We start from the raw sequence: 17511 nt of genomic DNA, 5'->3' as shown, positions 1-17511 counted from the left end.
AATAATTAGTCAATAAGATACAATCGGTCAGCTTTGAAAAGAAGAAAATTGAGTGTGTAAACCCGTGACTTCACATAAAAACAAGATTTGATAAATGCTTATTTATGCCTTTAAAACCTCTTGTTGCTGGTTAGTCTTCCAGATATAAAGAATGTTAATCATTGTAGTTGGATTCAGCTTTTGTGTTTATCATTGCAGTTGGATTCAGTTTCCAAGTTTATCATTGTAGTTGGATTCAGCTTTTGTGTTTATCATTGTAGTTGGATTCAGCTTTTGTGTTTATCATTGCAGTTGGATATAGCTTTTGTGTTTATCATTGTAGTTGGATTCAGCTTCCAAGTTTATCATTGTAGTTGGATTCAGCTTTTGTGTTTATCCTTGTAGTTGGATATAGCTTGCACGTTTATCATTGTAGTTGGATTCAGCTTTTGTGTTTATCATTGCAGTTGGATTTAGCTAACAAGTTTATCATTGTAGTTGGATTCAGCTTGAATATTTATTTTCATGCATGATTTCAGTTAGTGTTTGTTAATTATTCAAATTGCACATTTATTAATATGTTAGGATTAAAATGGCATGTTAAACTAATCATGCTCATGTAAGGTTAAAATTCCTTTCAATAATCATTTATAAATTATGCAAATTCAGTCAAGATGTTTTCCACTACAATGGCACTACTAAATCATCTGGACTCACCTGTATTAATGAAACATGTGTGTGTGATATCCGTCGTGTGCTGAGGTTTTTTATTTCTGCGTACACTGGTATGGCGTCTCTGAGAGCAAAGCCTTTCTTCTCCAATCTAATGGAAGCTGTTACCGTACCAGCTATACAACAAAATGATCCAACTGTTTCAAATGTATCGTTCTCTACAGGGTACTGAAATCATGCAAATACTAGTTGTTATATATGATAGTCCAATCCTTACCACAGTTTTATTAAATATTTCTGTTTAAAGAACATTTATAGTTACATTGGTCAGGTTTGACTGTACAATTTTTAATTCATTTTTCTGCTCTGACATAAGATTTGATGTATGTAATATCAATATAACTTTCCAGTTGGATTTTTATTTGTTGTTTCATTTTTTACCATTAATTTTTGTGGAGGTCTTTGTTGTGGGCTGTAGTTGTATTATTTATTTCTATATTTGGATTACTTATATATAAATATAAAAAAAATGGATACTTATTTTAATGTGAGTTAGGCAGCAATCTAACAACTCAAAAAAACCCACAAGACATCTGGTTGTTAAAACACAGTTGAAACTTTATTACTGTAGCAAAAATTTGCTGTTTATAATAATTCTAGAATACTGTAATTTGATAAAAAGGATTATTGATTCCAAATAAAACACCTAACCCTAGTGAAACATTACAATACAATTAAATAAGAATTAAACATAATTATAAAGGTCTTTTAGACAACAAATAGAGCTTTTGCTAACATGACCTTAATGGAATTTTTAAGAAATAGCAAATTAATTGCTTTACTGAACACACACTTTACAACTGTAACAGATTGTTAAAACTTGTGGCTCGCTGGAATTCCGATATTGTGAACAAGTTAATTTGTAATGTTGACACTACATTCCTGTGGTATTGATTCGTTGTAATACAATGTTCTGAAGTCAGTGTATTGAAAAAACGATGTCAGACCTGCATTATCTCAATAGTAACTTATACCACAGCTGATTGTAGTTCTGACTTCAATAAAAAAAAAATGGTCTTTAAATCTATATGAATTAATCTTAATGCTTGCAAAAATCATGAAGATAATAAAATTTGAGGTATAAAACTAATAAGATATTTTCCATTTTTGAATGCATTGCACTGTTATTATTCCTTACAGTGCACTTAATTTTTTCTAAAAACGAGATTTTTATTTTAAAATACTGAGCAACCATAACAGCTAATCTCATATTTACTATTTTTTTTTATGTATCACAACTTTTAAATCTGATCTCCGATAAAGAAATATGAAATATAGTATAATACCTTGCTTCCTTGTTTTAAATTATCAACAAAACAACTTTTTCGTTCATTTTTTTTACATAAATAAGGCCGTTGACTTTTCTCGTTTGAATTGTTTTACATTGTCTTATCGGGACCTTTAATAGCTGGCTATGCAGTATGGGCTTTGCTCATTGTTGAAGGCCGTAAAGTGACCTATAGTTGATAATGTCTGTGTCCTTTTGGTCTTTTGTGGATAGTTGTCTCATTGGCAATCATACCACATCTTCTTTTTTATATTACAGGAAAAGCAAAGATGTGATGGGTGTATGACACAAGAAAAATATATTGGCAATAATCATGGAACCATAAAAACTACTTTTATTGTTGTTCTTCATCATAACATTAACTTACAGCAGCATCAGGTTCATTGTTCAGATCTAAGCAGCCAATCACAGCAAACTTGCTTGTTCTTGTAGGATGGGGTCCTCCAGGGGTACAAATTGTCATTCTTGCAAAATATCGTAATCTTCCATGTTTTCCTTTAAATGATGATGGTGCTTTCTGTGGTAGTGTGAATTCAAATGGAAAATAATGTGAACCTGAGTGTAAAACAGCACCATCGGATGTATCCTTCTCTCCTGTAAAATTAACATTAAATTTTAAGTGAAAGTAGAATATCTTGTGTATTCTCTCTCATGGAAAATAGTCATTAAATGTGAAGAGAGAATAAAACAGGACCATTTGAAAAATTGAGCATAAATTCATTCCTGTCAAAAAATCTCTACATGAAAAGGAACAGTGTTTTTGCTGTGACTGTCGAATTGCAAACACAGTTAAAGGCTTTCTATTATGGGAAAGCAAAACATCTACCTCACAAAAAGTTCAGGATGACCCCCTAGGATTGTTTGAAGTGGAATTCTTTGTCTGTATAGATGACGCACATCTGTGCATAAATTTGAAACCTAACAAAGATGTGGGTAATATCAACAAACTAAACAATTACACACAGGGAAGACTAACAAATACTGTCTTAATTTGCATCAAATTAATTGTTACATATACAAAAACAAACACTTAGATGACCATCGGGCAGATCCAGACAATTGTCAGATAACTTGGCAGGAAATAATGTATAGTTATAACAACTATTGGCAGACTTTTAAGTGCTTTCCTTGAAGCTGGATACAGTAACGTCATCAGCAAAGAACAAAAAGTCACATTATGGACTGTTGATATGGCCTCTGGTACTGGTTTGATTTAGAATTTTAAAGCTTGCACTTAGTGACTTAATGCCTTCCACATTTATACAAACCTGAGGTTTAATTTCCAATATTTCTGATTATTGGTGAGCCAAAATATTAATTAAGTAAGCGTATTTCCAAATTAAATTAATAATTAAGTTTACATGTTACTTTTCTCATCAAGATTATATTCAGGAATTTTTTATCCTATCTTCCTTTATTTAAGTACAAACTTTATTTTCTTTTTTACATGCCTATGCGTAAACAAGTAGTTCTAAGCTAGCTTTTTATAATTTTATGGTTATGATTATATTACGCTTGATGTTTTACTCTTTCCTTCAGAAAAAAAAATTACAACTTAATTCTGATATAAGTTTTTGTAAAGTACATCATCAAACAAATGTTCAACTGATCTAGAAATCGATGCAAATTCCACTCAATACTGAAATATTAAACAACAAAAACCTTTGTTATTGATATTGCTTTATATCTTTCAAAATTAGCAGAGCTTGCAAAAACCAACTTTAAGATACAATATTCATTTTCTTCAATTTGCCTATCCTACTTTTTTTAAATCAATTTTGAGAGAGTATTTGATCTTAGTATCCAACTTTCTTCTTTTATATATTGCTGTCAGTATTTTTGAAGTTAATCTGATAATGGAAGACAATCTTTGAAGAATATAATAACTTGATTTTATGATCAGTCATGAAACATCAAAATGGACAATCCTATATTATAATATATACTATAAAAGATCTAAGGTGTCTACAAGTTTAGACTAGAAATCTTAATCTTAAGTTTAAGTTAAGACCAAAAATAAAAATGTGACATGGATACAAAACCAAAATAATGTGATATGATTGCCAATGAGGCAACACTCCACCAGAGTGCCAAATTCATATCAACTTCCTTCATCAACATATGAACAACCTTAAACAATGTATGAGTCAAACCCATACTGTTTATTTAGCGACTTGAAGGTCCCAGAAATGTCAAATGTAAAAAATTCAAATGTAAAAAAATTAACAGCCTAATTTGTCATATGTATTGATGTTCACAATACTTGTAATTAAACACGATATATTTTTCCCTCCCACAATGTTCTTTTCTATACTCTTATTTCGTAATAATACAAGGTATTAAAATGTTCCATATTGAAAATGCCACACATTTAAGATTTTCATAAATATTTTTTTTAAAAGAAACTACAAACCTATTTCCTTATTTTAAATAACCTATATTTTTCAAGTCTAATATGATCATGTATATGTTATAAACAGCAGAGTTTGCCAGTCTAAGGTGTCACTATCTGAACGATTTTCCACTCTAGGGGTGCCATGTCCAACAAGCCCATGCTATCACACACTTTAAGCATGTATTCTAATTATCAAAATACAAACTGAAAGAATTTACATGGTTCAAAGCATTAGCACGATAACACAATTCAAAACAATTAAATTTTATGATCAGATCAAATTAAATCCTCAACCAATTTAAATGAAGTGTAAAGATATGAAATAAATATCCCCAGACTTTGGTCAGCTCCCAATATAGTGCCAATCATTTCTGTAGAATCTTGATGGCAGTATTTTACATGGTTCAGTAACATCTGACAGTTTATAACTTAACTACATGATCAAACCTAAGACATTTATGAATCTGGACTCTATTTACTCAACCCTTTTATAAAAGGTGTTTGGTTTTAAAATACTACATAATAATATTTTCATAAAGGATAGGTTTTATATTAACAATATTTAATGTATTCTTTTTAAGATTTTGAATTCAAAGAAATAGTAGTGTGCTTAAACATTTTTCATATTGATAGTAATAAATATTAAGAATCATAAGAGAAAGTTTAATGCTATATAGTTATGATTTATCGAAGCTCTGATATATGAGAGGCTTAAGTTGTAAGCTTATTTCATCCCATCGTGCAGGGTTTCAGGTACAGGAAGTGCACTTATTTCATCCACATCAGTTTGTTTATGCTTTTGAAAATGATACCTATTTTATAATAGGGACAACTTTCACCACAAAGCATCTCTTTCTGAAGGAAAGAGTATTTATATGCAAGATTAACAGTTGCATGTTTACTCAACCTATATTCAACAACTTCTTTATGGTCAAGTCTTTCATTTTATTCAACGGTCATACAAGTGAGAGGTTTAGCTAGCTATATAACCAGGTTTAATCCACCTTTTTCAACATAGGAAAATGCCTGTACCAAGTTAGGAAATATGACAATTTGTTTGATGTGTTTGAGCTATTGATTTTGCCATTGATTACAGACTTTTTATTTTGAATTTTCCTCATAATTTGGTATTTTTGTTATTCTACTTCATGCTATTGTAGGGAAGTTAAAAGGCTTTTTAACATTTTATTAACTTATTTTGGACATTAATATTACTTTTTGACTGGTCATTAAATTAATATAAGCAATAAGTCACAATTAAGACTAGCTTGTATATCACCCTCATTTTTAAACAAACCATTAGAATTCAGTTTTATTTCAAGCAGAATTATTATTGTTTTATGTTATTGTCAAATGTACATCATTTTTATGTTTTAATTAAGAGGACAGGTTTATTTTCAATATCTGCCTCAAGGTGACAGAAATTAAATAATAAATACTGTATTCATAAGCTGTATAATTAGCCAAATCAAGTTTTACTACAACAATGTGACAAAACATAAAAGTGCCCCCAAATTTTATTGGAAATTCCTGGACAAACATTCACATCTGAAATATTATCAATTTTGTGCACGTTTTAATTTCTCTTCTATTGATTTTCCAAGTAATTTCATCTCTTTTGGAAATTCCACCATTATTTTAGAATTTTTTCTTCAGTATAGTGTCAATGATCTAGATTTTGAAAAATATGTTTTCTTAAGAATTAGGAAAGGACAATCAACTTCCTGGTTCGAGAAAAGTTTATCAAGGTAATTTGTTGGAAGAATACAATTATTTGATCATTTATAGAATATACTACACTAAAACTTAGACTAATGTTAATGTTAAAAGTATGGTCAATATCAATATACCTTAAAGTGGTACCGAACACTACAGGGAGATAACTCTGTAAAATCAGCGAAACATTTTAATTACGTTGTTTTGTTAAGGGAATATTAAGCTTCTCAATGATCAAAATTAGTGTAAAATTGTCAAACTGCTATATAACCAGTGTAATTTTTCTGATTAATTGGATGGTTGGTTCAAATTTTTTGATTTTTTGATATTTTTGTCAAAGGTTCAAAGTAAATACTTTGTCAAAATTTTATGAAAATTAAATGAGTCAAATAAGTTTTAGTGAAGGTGTTGGGTACCACCTTGAATATAAATATTTGACAATTCTTTTAAATAAGTTTGGAAAGAATTGGAGTGATGAATACCAATTGTTACAACAGTACCACTATTGTTTTAAATAAGGTAATAAAGAGCAACCTAGTAATAAAATTGAGAATGATTCGAAGTCTACTTTTCTTGAGAAACAACTGGAATTTGTGTTGACTCACTGTTGTTCATTTTAAGTTTTCAGTCACCATTTGTCTAAACTATTGTATTAAGTGTTTACCTTTAATAGGAAGGACAGTTGTGTAGTTAAAAACTTCTTCATCAGAAGCCTGGATGTCACTAGATGTCATCCATTCTACCTTGGCTTCACCTATTGCTTCTAAACATACAGCTGAAATAAAACAAAATATGAATGATTGATTGATTGATTGATTGCTTAACTTTGAAATAAAAAGAAGTAAAGGAAATGCCAATAACACACCAACTCTGAAACACAAAAATTAACAAGAGAAGAGACTGTTATATTAGTCCCATTCACTGTGGAATATTCATGCACAATACATATGAACGGATTATAGGTTAAAAAACAATGGAAATGGAAAATAACTTGATTTTGGGTTAAAAAAAATCAAGGACATTAACCTTATGTTTCGAGAAGTTATTTATGTGTTAATTAGGCTGCTTAGTAACAAACTTTACATAATAGTCCTTTGAAATTTAAATCAGTTTGTATGCTAATTTGTCGAGCCAGTTTACGCATAAATAACCTCTGTAAAAATGTGCTTAATTCGTAATTTTCAACAATTTTTTTTTTCGAGACACATTAATTTTAGTTATGTAAGCATTTTTTTGTTAATTTCTTTTTCTGTTGGGAAAATGCAATTTCTCACATACAAATAGGAAAAATTTATCAAAGGGGAAAACAATGTTCAATCCTGATCTAACATAATCTTATTTGTATAATTACGATTGTACTTTTATTTTTTAAAAAAACACCTGACCTAATAACTGATTTTTTTTTTATCAATTGGAAAAAAAAAACACATTGTTAAACATTTCCTCCATTATCAAAGGTAGCTGTTTTGAAGGCTGATATTTCTGGAATCTATTATAGAAATATTGACACATATCGGATATTGGCAGTAAAAATGGAATACTAACCCAAAAACAATATTTTTTATCAGTTTCTACAGCTTTTAACCTGAAAATTCAATTAACAATTTACCTACAAAATCAATCACTATGAAGAAAAACAGAGCTGATGTTGAGTGAAGCTTTTTTCCAAGTTTATACACCAGATCAGCCATACACATTTACAAAAGTATAAATCTATTCTCTTTTCAAATTGATTTATTTCAAAAGAATACAACTGCCACATAAGTTTATACAGCTGAATAACCATCACAGAAAAAAACTTGATGACTGTCTGTTAATATCATGCTTCAAAAGAATGAGAAAGAGGATTTAACCCATAGATATCCTTGTTAAACAAATTTCATCAAATTATAACAAGACATATTTTTTATTTGCGGTAGTTAGACTAATGTGATTTATTGCGATCACAAGATCACATCAAAGTACTGAATGTTGAGCATCAACATTGTTTCATCTTCTCTGGTTTTGGACGAAGATCTAACAATGGTCGACAGGACGTCAGTTCAGCACCTGCACTTTCTTGCTGTGATTACTTTTACTGTGTTAGATGTACTGCTGCTTTATCAGGTGCACAGCAATAATTTAACTTTATATTTTTACAGATTTCTGCAAAGTTAATTTTCAGTAGAGTACAATGCTGTTAATTATTCTAGCAACGAAATAATTTATGATACAGCTTCAATTACAGCGAAAATTAAAGTTCACTAGGAGTAGGTTTTTGGGGTAATTGAATTTTTTTGGATGGCAATTCTTTTCCAATATCTGTTTTTTTTACACAGGATAATGCACTAACTGCAGTCTGCTCAGTGGCAGATCCAAGGGAAGAGTTCTGGGGTTGGAACCCCTGTTTTTAGTAGACGATCATGCATTTGAATGGGGACATGTAGTTGGAACCCCCCTTTTTTTTAAATGTCTGGAACTGTATTTTTATCACAAAGGATTAAAAAAAATTGATTTCAAAACTTCAATCATCTTTTACATTCAAAATGATTTTTTACAACAATGGTCACATTAATTAAATAGAAAAAAGACATCACATGTATTTGAAAAAAACAAAAGGTTCTATGTGTAGATATCTTAGTAAAGGTGGATCTGTATATACCCTACCAATCAGCAGTAAAATAAAAATATTTGATTTATTCAAAATTCAAACTTTTTATCATTGACTTTTGTTTACTTTTTGAGATAACAGGGAGAAAATGTTTTGAAAATAAAGCATTCACAGTACAAGTTTGCAGTTTCAATGTGGTACAGAAATAAAAATATAAACTAAGTTTTTTTATACAGAACCATTATTCTCATCTAAAATGCATTAAGAAGATTCTGAATGTAATTTGACCCTATTATATCACAGTTAGCAAGTAATACAATATAAGACAAGATTTTTTTTTATCCATTTGGTATAAGTGTTTATATAATTCTTTTAAATGAGTCTTAACTTGTAAAGCAGTTATGTTTGAAAATATTAGTCTCAGAAATCACATTGATGATGAAAAAGATTGACAATTAACCTGATAAGTGTTATCAATGATGGACATTAAGCCCTTGTAATTGTAAATCATTTAGAAAGATCAAACATGTTATACATTCTCATGATACTAAATAGACATAAACCTCTTCACGAGACAAAACTATTATTATAACTTATAGGCAAGACAAAAGGTTTCCTCCTTACAACAAATAAGGTAGGTACGGCAAGTATACATCTTTTATTTAACAAACAGTTTAAGGTGGTACCCAACACTTTCACTAAAATTAATTTGGCTCGTTTAATTTTCATAAAATTTTGTCAAAGTGTTTACTTTGACCCTTTAACAAAAATATAAAAATTTCAAAAATTTTGAACCAACCGTTTTGTCAGAAAATTTACACTGGTTATATAGCATTTTGACAAACACCAATTTTGATCATTTAGAAGCTTAATATTCCTATTACAACACAACGTAATTAAAACGTTTAGCTGACTTCACAGAGTTATCTCCCTGTAGTGTTAGGTACCACCTTGAATAGGGAAATCATTAACACCAGTATGATTTATTTTGGCATATATATACCCTATCACTAAAGAAAGAAAATTAACAACACTTCAAAAATTGGTCTTTTTTTGTAACAAAGTCAATTAGTCCAGTCAATCTAGCATAAATTTAGCTCTAACCCGTAAGTAATTGCAACAGAAGATTTTTAAGTTTTAATCTTAAGCATTATACCCCAAATATACACAGAAGAAAATCCCATAATCCAACTTGAGGAAGACTAATAAAATTACCATTTGAAATTCCTATGGAGATTTGCATTGAGAAGGGAGATAACTCTTGCAAAAAAGTCCAAATTATCAATAAATATTGATACAAAATTATAACTTTACAGCTTCTATTCATCAGAATGTATTTATTCTTGATTTTTTAGTGGTCTTTAATAGAGTATATATTTCATCCTAAAATTAAGTATTATCAAAAAGCGGACTATTTGATCACAGATAAAAATTACTGAAACTGACAACATCAAGAATAACCTACAATTTAACCTAAACTTATAGAGTAAAACGTAAAAATAGCTTAAAGCAATTACAAATATTTGTAATTTAGCCTTCATACAGCTGACTATGTTTTGTTCATAAATGGTATAGACAGTATTGAAAGATAGCCGATATCTACAATATTTATCTGTAGGTCATTTGAACCCAAACAAATGTCCATTCTTCATTAACTGGTCAGTATTAATTTTCTCTGATGAATGGAGATTTGTCCAAAAGTTCAATAGATTGTCTATCCTTGGAAATGAGTCTTGTTTCACAGCTGAAAGACTAGCCTCTTATGAAGGTTACAAGGTAATGCCAAGATAAATAGTATTTTAACCTGTAGGTCTTAATCGGCTATATCTGTTAACACTATGTATTCTGTATCATTTAATCCCTGTCAAATAGGGCAGCAGTGATTTAGAACCATTTTTTCAGGACCAATACATGTTTGCCTAAATTGTTGTTTCGGTATGGTTAAACTCAATACCTGATATAGACACAATTTTATTGACTTCACATAGATTAGCAGGATTAATGATAATTTTAATTTGTCATCATGTTTGTTGTATCAATTATCATGGATTTTAAGATTGATTTAAACATTAAAATCCATTTATTTAATTAGAGGTTTTCCAGAACAGTGTCAACAATGCAGCCAAAGGCATTCACATGACCTGGACTTGCATTTTCATGGAAGACCTGGTTTACATTACTGTAAATTAAGTGCATGCATACTTATCATTGCCATTGTGAAGACCATCATCGAGATCACTCACTTTTTGGTGGGGTTAAATATATGTTCAGTCTTTACTTTTTCATGTTGTGTTTTTGGACAATGGAGGCAAACATAAAATTAAATAAATGGCGTCAATATTTTGCGATTTCAGGAAGTGCTGTTTATATACATATAAAATTCCTATATCTATATAAAATATAAAAATTATATAATTCAAATTTTCTTTTTTTAGACATCTATCATCAGTCACTATTTTGCAAAGATAAAATATCCCCAAAATGTCTGAACTTCTAGTACTAGTAAAAGTCAGTGAATTAGGCCAAGATTTCTCACTTGAGCTTTGCTTGATTTCTAGGGATGTTTTAATCTTTTCTACAAGCAATGGAAATCAGAATTCATCAATAAAAGTACTTCCATGGTGTATAAAAAATTCATCAGCTATGATCTCACCACATATGGCGAATTAACTTTGTTTGATGTTCGACATACATTGAGTTCCAAGTATTTAATTGCATTCACACATAAATAAAATATGCATATGATTGAAGTGGGTATGAGGGACGGGAGGACCTTTTTTGGGGATGTCAGGATTTAACCTATATTTTAGCCAGAACTTGGGATTGGGTCTTTATTTTTCGTGGGAATTTGTGATACACCCGTATTTTTGACTCTGAGCTGATTAATTTGTTGGGGATCTGGAAAGAATGATTAATCTATTCCGAAAAAAAATTCATGGATGACAGCCCCCCTACTGCCCTTTAACATGATGATCATGAGTTAATATGGTTTATAGTCTGTATAATTCTGAAATCTCTTGCATAAATCAACATTAGATTATTATATATAAGCCATTATGTGTGGCGTAATATACTTACTTTGTACAAACATGGAATTTTTCAGGACAATCCATCCGTACCCAAACACAGTGTCGCCAGCATGATACGTGGCCAGTGGATTGTTAAATATAATTTGGAACTTCTCTAGCTGTTCCATATCACCTACTGGTTCCTGAAAAAAATAATTAAAATCATTGTTTCTGAGCAGGTATGACACAGGGAGATTAGAAATTAAACATTGTTGAACAATTAAATTCAACAAACAATCAAATTCAAATGTGAAAAATTAACTTTCCAAGCTACTGTTTAGATCATGCTTTTTGATAAAAGCAAGGAATTATTTGAATCTGCATTAATTTAATTCTAGAGAATTGATAATAATTATATGATGAAAACTTACACAATTTAGGAGGGTTAACCATGCATGCATGGCTAAGAGCATGCCAATGGGGTAAGTTACTGTCATACAAGTGAGAGGTTTAGCTTAAGCTATAAAACCAGGCTTAATCCACCATTTTCTACATAAGAATTTGACAGTTGATATCCATTCTTTTGATGTGTTTGAGCTTTTGATTTTGCCATTTTATTAGGAACTTTCTGTTTTGAATTTTCCTCAAGAGTTCAGTATTTTATTTACTTTTTAGTGAAACTTTAATATCAGTGAAAGTTAAAAAATACTTTAGCCATGGTTAACCCTATTTAGGTAAGTTTTTATCAAACATTTTTTATCATTTTTTCAGAATTCAAAATTTATTCCAAATTCAAATAATTCCTTTTTTAAACCATAATTATATATAACATATAATCTGAGTGTTAACCTTTTTTAAAAACAAACAAAAAAGTTGCTGGTGTAGACAAGCTAAGTACAGGGGTTCAACCACCACTTATAATTCAAAGTATCGGAGAAAAAGTATTTGTGTCTGACAGATTAAAAAAATATGAGTGGGGGGATATAATAATTACAATTAAATCCAACATGTCTTACACTCTAGCATTATTTTTCTCCTAATTCATTCTATTAATTACAACAAAATTCCAATAATTCTGCTACAAGTTTCATTTTTTGCATGTACAAATGGAGAACATACCAGTCATACCAAATGGGAAATATATATATATGACGTCCATACTGACTCGATATAAAAAAAATTATCCTGTGAATCCTTAAATTCTAGATCAAAACACAATGTAAAATTCCTGTGTGTTATGTTACTAGTGATACACAATGCTTTTATATGATTTGGAATCAAATTTTCATCAATTTTTAAAAAAGTCATGTATTTACCTATGCGTAAAACAAAGAAAATTATAGAATATCCACTCGAACTGTATTGAAACGGGGTCCGGTATCTCGCAAAACAATTTAAAAATTCTAAAAATGATTGTAGAAACCGATCTCTATAAAGCATGTGATATCATTTTTCAAAGTTTTAATTTGCTGTACATATTTTGAATCAATTTGTAAACATAAATTGTTCAAGTTTTCTTTTTGAATATGAAAAGAGATACTTTTCAGAAATATGAAAAATGTTTCCCATTGTGGTATGATTGGCACTGTGACAAATTTTTACCAATTACCAAAGGACAAAGATGTAAAATTGTCAATTTAAAAAAAACCACTTGTTTACATATCACACATTTCTTAGTGCTACAAGTAAATAATTTCCAAAAACGGTTTAAATCACTGCACAGTATTTGGCTATTGTAACATAGAGGGAACTATATTATACAACATGTAAATTCCAATTCAACATATTATTTTCTAAGTCACTACTAATGTCAGATTAAAGCTATACTTAGCCCTGAATAAAGATAGAATAAGAAATCAAGTTCTTACTTGGCAAAATATTAGTATAACATTGTAGTAGATATTTTTATCAAATACATGTACTATCGAAAGTAATTTTACAGACTATACATTCACTATACCTGTATAGCATATATAGTCATTAGCTACAAGCAAACAAAGAATTCAAATCTTCAATGAAGCACAAATTTTCTGTTGATTTGGAACAAAATTATTTTTCGAAACCTCAGACTCAAACACAAAAAGCAAACCAATTCAATTTAAATGTCATGAAAATTTCCTTTATATTCAACATATTCTTTCTGTGTCGATGCAAAAGTTTTCAATTTATAATTCAATCATCATAATTGGCAAATAGAATTAACAATGTTATTTTGTACTTAGAATCGTACTTTACCATATCATCAAAATGCATGACAGCTACTAATTCCATGTTCAAAATGTGAAATTCCTTCATTCAATGATTCCAAATTCTGCATGTAAACAGTAAAATTAATTTACGTCACTGTATTTTAAACCCTGCTCAGCGTGTTATTTATTGACGGAAACCTCTCTATATATGTTGCATATTTCTATATGGGGAAACCAATAAAGGCAAATAATAGCACTAGATAAATAAAAAATAGATTACTATGTTAATTGATTAATTGACGCATTTAAAGTTTATTTTACTACCATCGTCAACGCAGTTATAATGTCAATTCCGACATAAGATACATACGATAAAGCCGAGAACTGGATGTTCACTATTTAGCTGTGAATGTTAGGATGAATGTTGATAAAGGTTATAGCGTAATTTTTCTCCTTTATTGGTTTATCTGAATGTAAATTGCACAAGTGAGAGTCCCTTTATCAAAGTAGAATTAGTGTTATGTAACAGACTTAGTTTTTCAATTTCCTTTTATTCTATAAGAGCAAAGGAAATTCTTACAAAAGGTCACCAGCCCTCCATGACATGAGAGAGTTTTAAATCAATACCAGAGAGATGTACTTAGAACTTTATAAGGTCTCTGTCTTATAAGTTTAATAAAATTTGATTTTATAATGTGTTTATAACACCGCTTTTAAGCAACGCTTTTGGGCTATTTTGTGGTGGCCAGTTTTTATTGATGGAGGAAGCTGGAGAACCCAAAGTGAACCACAGACCTTCAATAGGAAAACTAGTTCAATAAAAAAAATATCCTTATATTTGTAGGTATTTACTTAATATACAACTATCACAAACTTCTGTATGGAATAATTAAGATATGATTTAACCCTAAGCTTCAAACAGTCCATCACAAACTGTGCTATTGACATTGTTATCTTTCGAATAGATAATTCACCATTAATGCAGAGTATGTATGAACATTGATTTTTTAACCTGGCATAATATACACCTTAGAAATATGAGTTCAATATTTAATCCTTATATTTTTCATTGAAAAATTGCATGGTGATCAAAATCTATTTATTTTTATTTTCTTGGTTACCACAATTTTCATGTATTGTGGAAAAATTGTATTTTCAGCGATATTGGATTTCAGGGATTAGCATTCAAGCCTAGAGAAAATTTACACTTAGTTGAATATCTAAATTAATAGTTCACCTTTTTTAATGAAATCTACAAAAAATTGGTATCTTATGAATAATAAGGAATGCACAGTTTTTAATAAAAAAAAAATACAAAATATATTTATTTATTTTTCAATGAATCCAACAATGATAGCGGAAGGGAATCAAAATTAATATCCCAACGACACACTTTTTCACCATTTAAACCACTATATGGCTATTGCCCAGGGCTCACTACCAAAATTCATTTCCTTTCATTTGTTCTTAAAATATTTAAAATCATCCTACAAGAATTAAAATCGTAATCACTTTAGACTAGTTAAAGGACATACAAATATCATGTATGGTTTAAAATTTCACTCTCTGTTGGAGTCACAGAAGTCACAGAAATAAAGCTAATTGTTTCAACAATTTATCAGAAGTCATTTAATCATGTTGTATATATATATTTTTTTTTTATAAAAAGCAACATATTAATTATATACTTGATCTATTTGTAAATTTTCAGATAAAATTAGAAATTAAAGAAAATACGCCATAAAGGTGTAGTAAATAAGTGATCTTCCAGTATCTATCTGTACACAAACCTTAACAGTCTTGTATCTATTTAGTTCCATGACTATCTATCTCGGTGCTATACTAATAACTGAACTTATAAGGTCAGAAAACTATGGTACGTACAATAACCACTTCAATGATTTTGTGTCCTTACTGGGTAAAGGCATTATACTTCAACAATAGGAAACATTTAATAATTATTAAGAATTTATGTAAATAATATCAAACCTTACATTCTATTATTATTCAATTTATATGAAATAGACCACGGAACAGCTGATCGAGAAAATAGAAATTTGTTGAAAAGTTGGTTAATAGTACATTAAGTGACAACTTCAGATTTAAATCGGTGAAAAGTGAAAAGTAAATGTAAACAATAGACCTCTCCTCATTTCAATGTTTATAGATAGAAGAATGTGAGGACTTCAATATAAAATGTCAAAACCCCAATAGTTTGTAGACGATCATTTTCTTAATTTAATGATACATACATTGAAGATTTTTTTTTCAAATCTTAAATAACAAAACTGAAATTAATTGCCATTTTCATGAGAAAATGTCTTTTAATATACTATAGCAAAGCCATCAATGATTTTTTCAAACTTACAATTAGTCCATAAAACTCATGTATCTATCACACAAACAAATTTACATTTCACCAATTTCGATTCAACACTTCATTGGTGTTAATTTACAATCTGAATCTCATAGGAATAAAAATGATTTAAATCTAAGCAACTCTATAATGCAATTAAACTGCAAATAAAGCCATTTCTTCAGCTTCTACTGACGAAGCTCAGCTTGTTTAATGGGAAAATTTCTACTCCACTTCGCACACAATTTCATATGATCAATATTAAATTTAAAGCTCCAATTAATCATAACTAATTAATTAATAAGAAAATTTCAATTAGACTTAAGTTTAATTAAAGATCCTAAGGTTCAGAATGTGAAATATTAATAATAAAATGGAATAATTACCTCGTTGAAATAATGCCTCATTTTAAAAATTCCATCAAACTGCTTATAAACACTGAATGTGGCTTCTGATATTGGTTCATTCATTAATTCCCACACAGAAAGTTAAATTAGAATAATCCTTTACTTTCTTTTACCTGTAAACACCTGAGTTTGTTATTGAATCTATTGATCTGCTCATCAATATACAACAGCAAGAAGTTATCCTTAAGGTAACATGATTGTTTTTATATACCATTCAATCAACAGGTGGCGTGCTATGCTTGAAAATTAGGAGAAAATATAAATATTACTGGCTATTAATTCATATCAGGTGCTTTTCTGTCTGATGGGAGAAACGTGCCCCTTAAATCTACAGTTAAGTGTAAAATTTGTGTTTGAGGATAGAATAAATACCGAATACATTGTTGGGGAACCTTACTCAGTCCCCTAATTAAGCATATATTTCAAGAAGTTAATGTCTTAAATGATCATGTGTGCTTCTATTGGCCTTTATTTTGTGCTTTTTGTCCATTATTCTCATTTATATAAACCCCTTTATGACCGTCATGTTTACAAGTATTCTACATAATTGTAAATCAGTTTCCAATATTTAATTTGCAATAGTTTCCTGCCAATTTTCATAAAAGTCTAGGAAATTGCTACTTACATTGATATCTAAACTTATCTCGAATTTTTTTTTTTGCATAGGAAAACTCGTTGGCATATAAAGTTATTCTCAATATTACAAGAAAATATTTTGTCATTGCTGAACTAAAACTAATAGAAGTACGTATTATCATATGTAATTCAATATAAATGTAATTCAGTATACAATGAGAGAGTTCAAGAAAAGTGGCGGTCCTCAGGATTTTACCACCAAAATTTTGAATAGG

The 17511-nt window shown here is 29.5% G+C and overlaps 1 protein-coding gene across 11 annotated transcripts in view; it reads right to left on the bottom strand.

Annotated features, from left to right (window-relative positions):
- LOC134688227 (arrestin domain-containing protein 2-like) overlaps positions 1–17511 on the bottom strand; it is a 69752-nt gene that overhangs the window by 19283 nt on the left and 32958 nt on the right. For 8 of the 11 annotated variants that reach the window (XM_063548719.1, XM_063548720.1, XM_063548717.1 and 5 more), the window contains 4 exons: positions 11779–11911; positions 6775–6885; positions 2367–2593; positions 697–879 (listed from right to left, as the gene is read on the bottom strand). In XM_063548719.1, coding sequence (XP_063404789.1) covers positions 697–879; positions 2367–2593; positions 6775–6885; positions 11779–11896 — 639 coding nt within the window. In that variant the 5' untranslated portion in view covers positions 11897–11911. Of the gene's footprint in view, positions 1–696; positions 880–2366; positions 2594–6774; positions 6886–11778; positions 11912–13943; positions 14015–15687; positions 15765–16639; positions 16781–17511 lie in introns of those variants that run through there. The other 3 variants (XM_063548713.1, XM_063548715.1, XM_063548714.1) reach the window with 3 other exon arrangements.

This window comes from Mytilus trossulus, chromosome 10 (assembly GCF_036588685.1).
Source record: "Mytilus trossulus isolate FHL-02 chromosome 10, PNRI_Mtr1.1.1.hap1, whole genome shotgun sequence".
Classification (NCBI taxonomy): domain Eukaryota; kingdom Metazoa; phylum Mollusca; class Bivalvia; order Mytilida; family Mytilidae; genus Mytilus; species Mytilus trossulus.
Note: the sequence above shows the minus strand (reverse complement) of the source record. Positions and strands in the feature narration are given on the sequence as shown.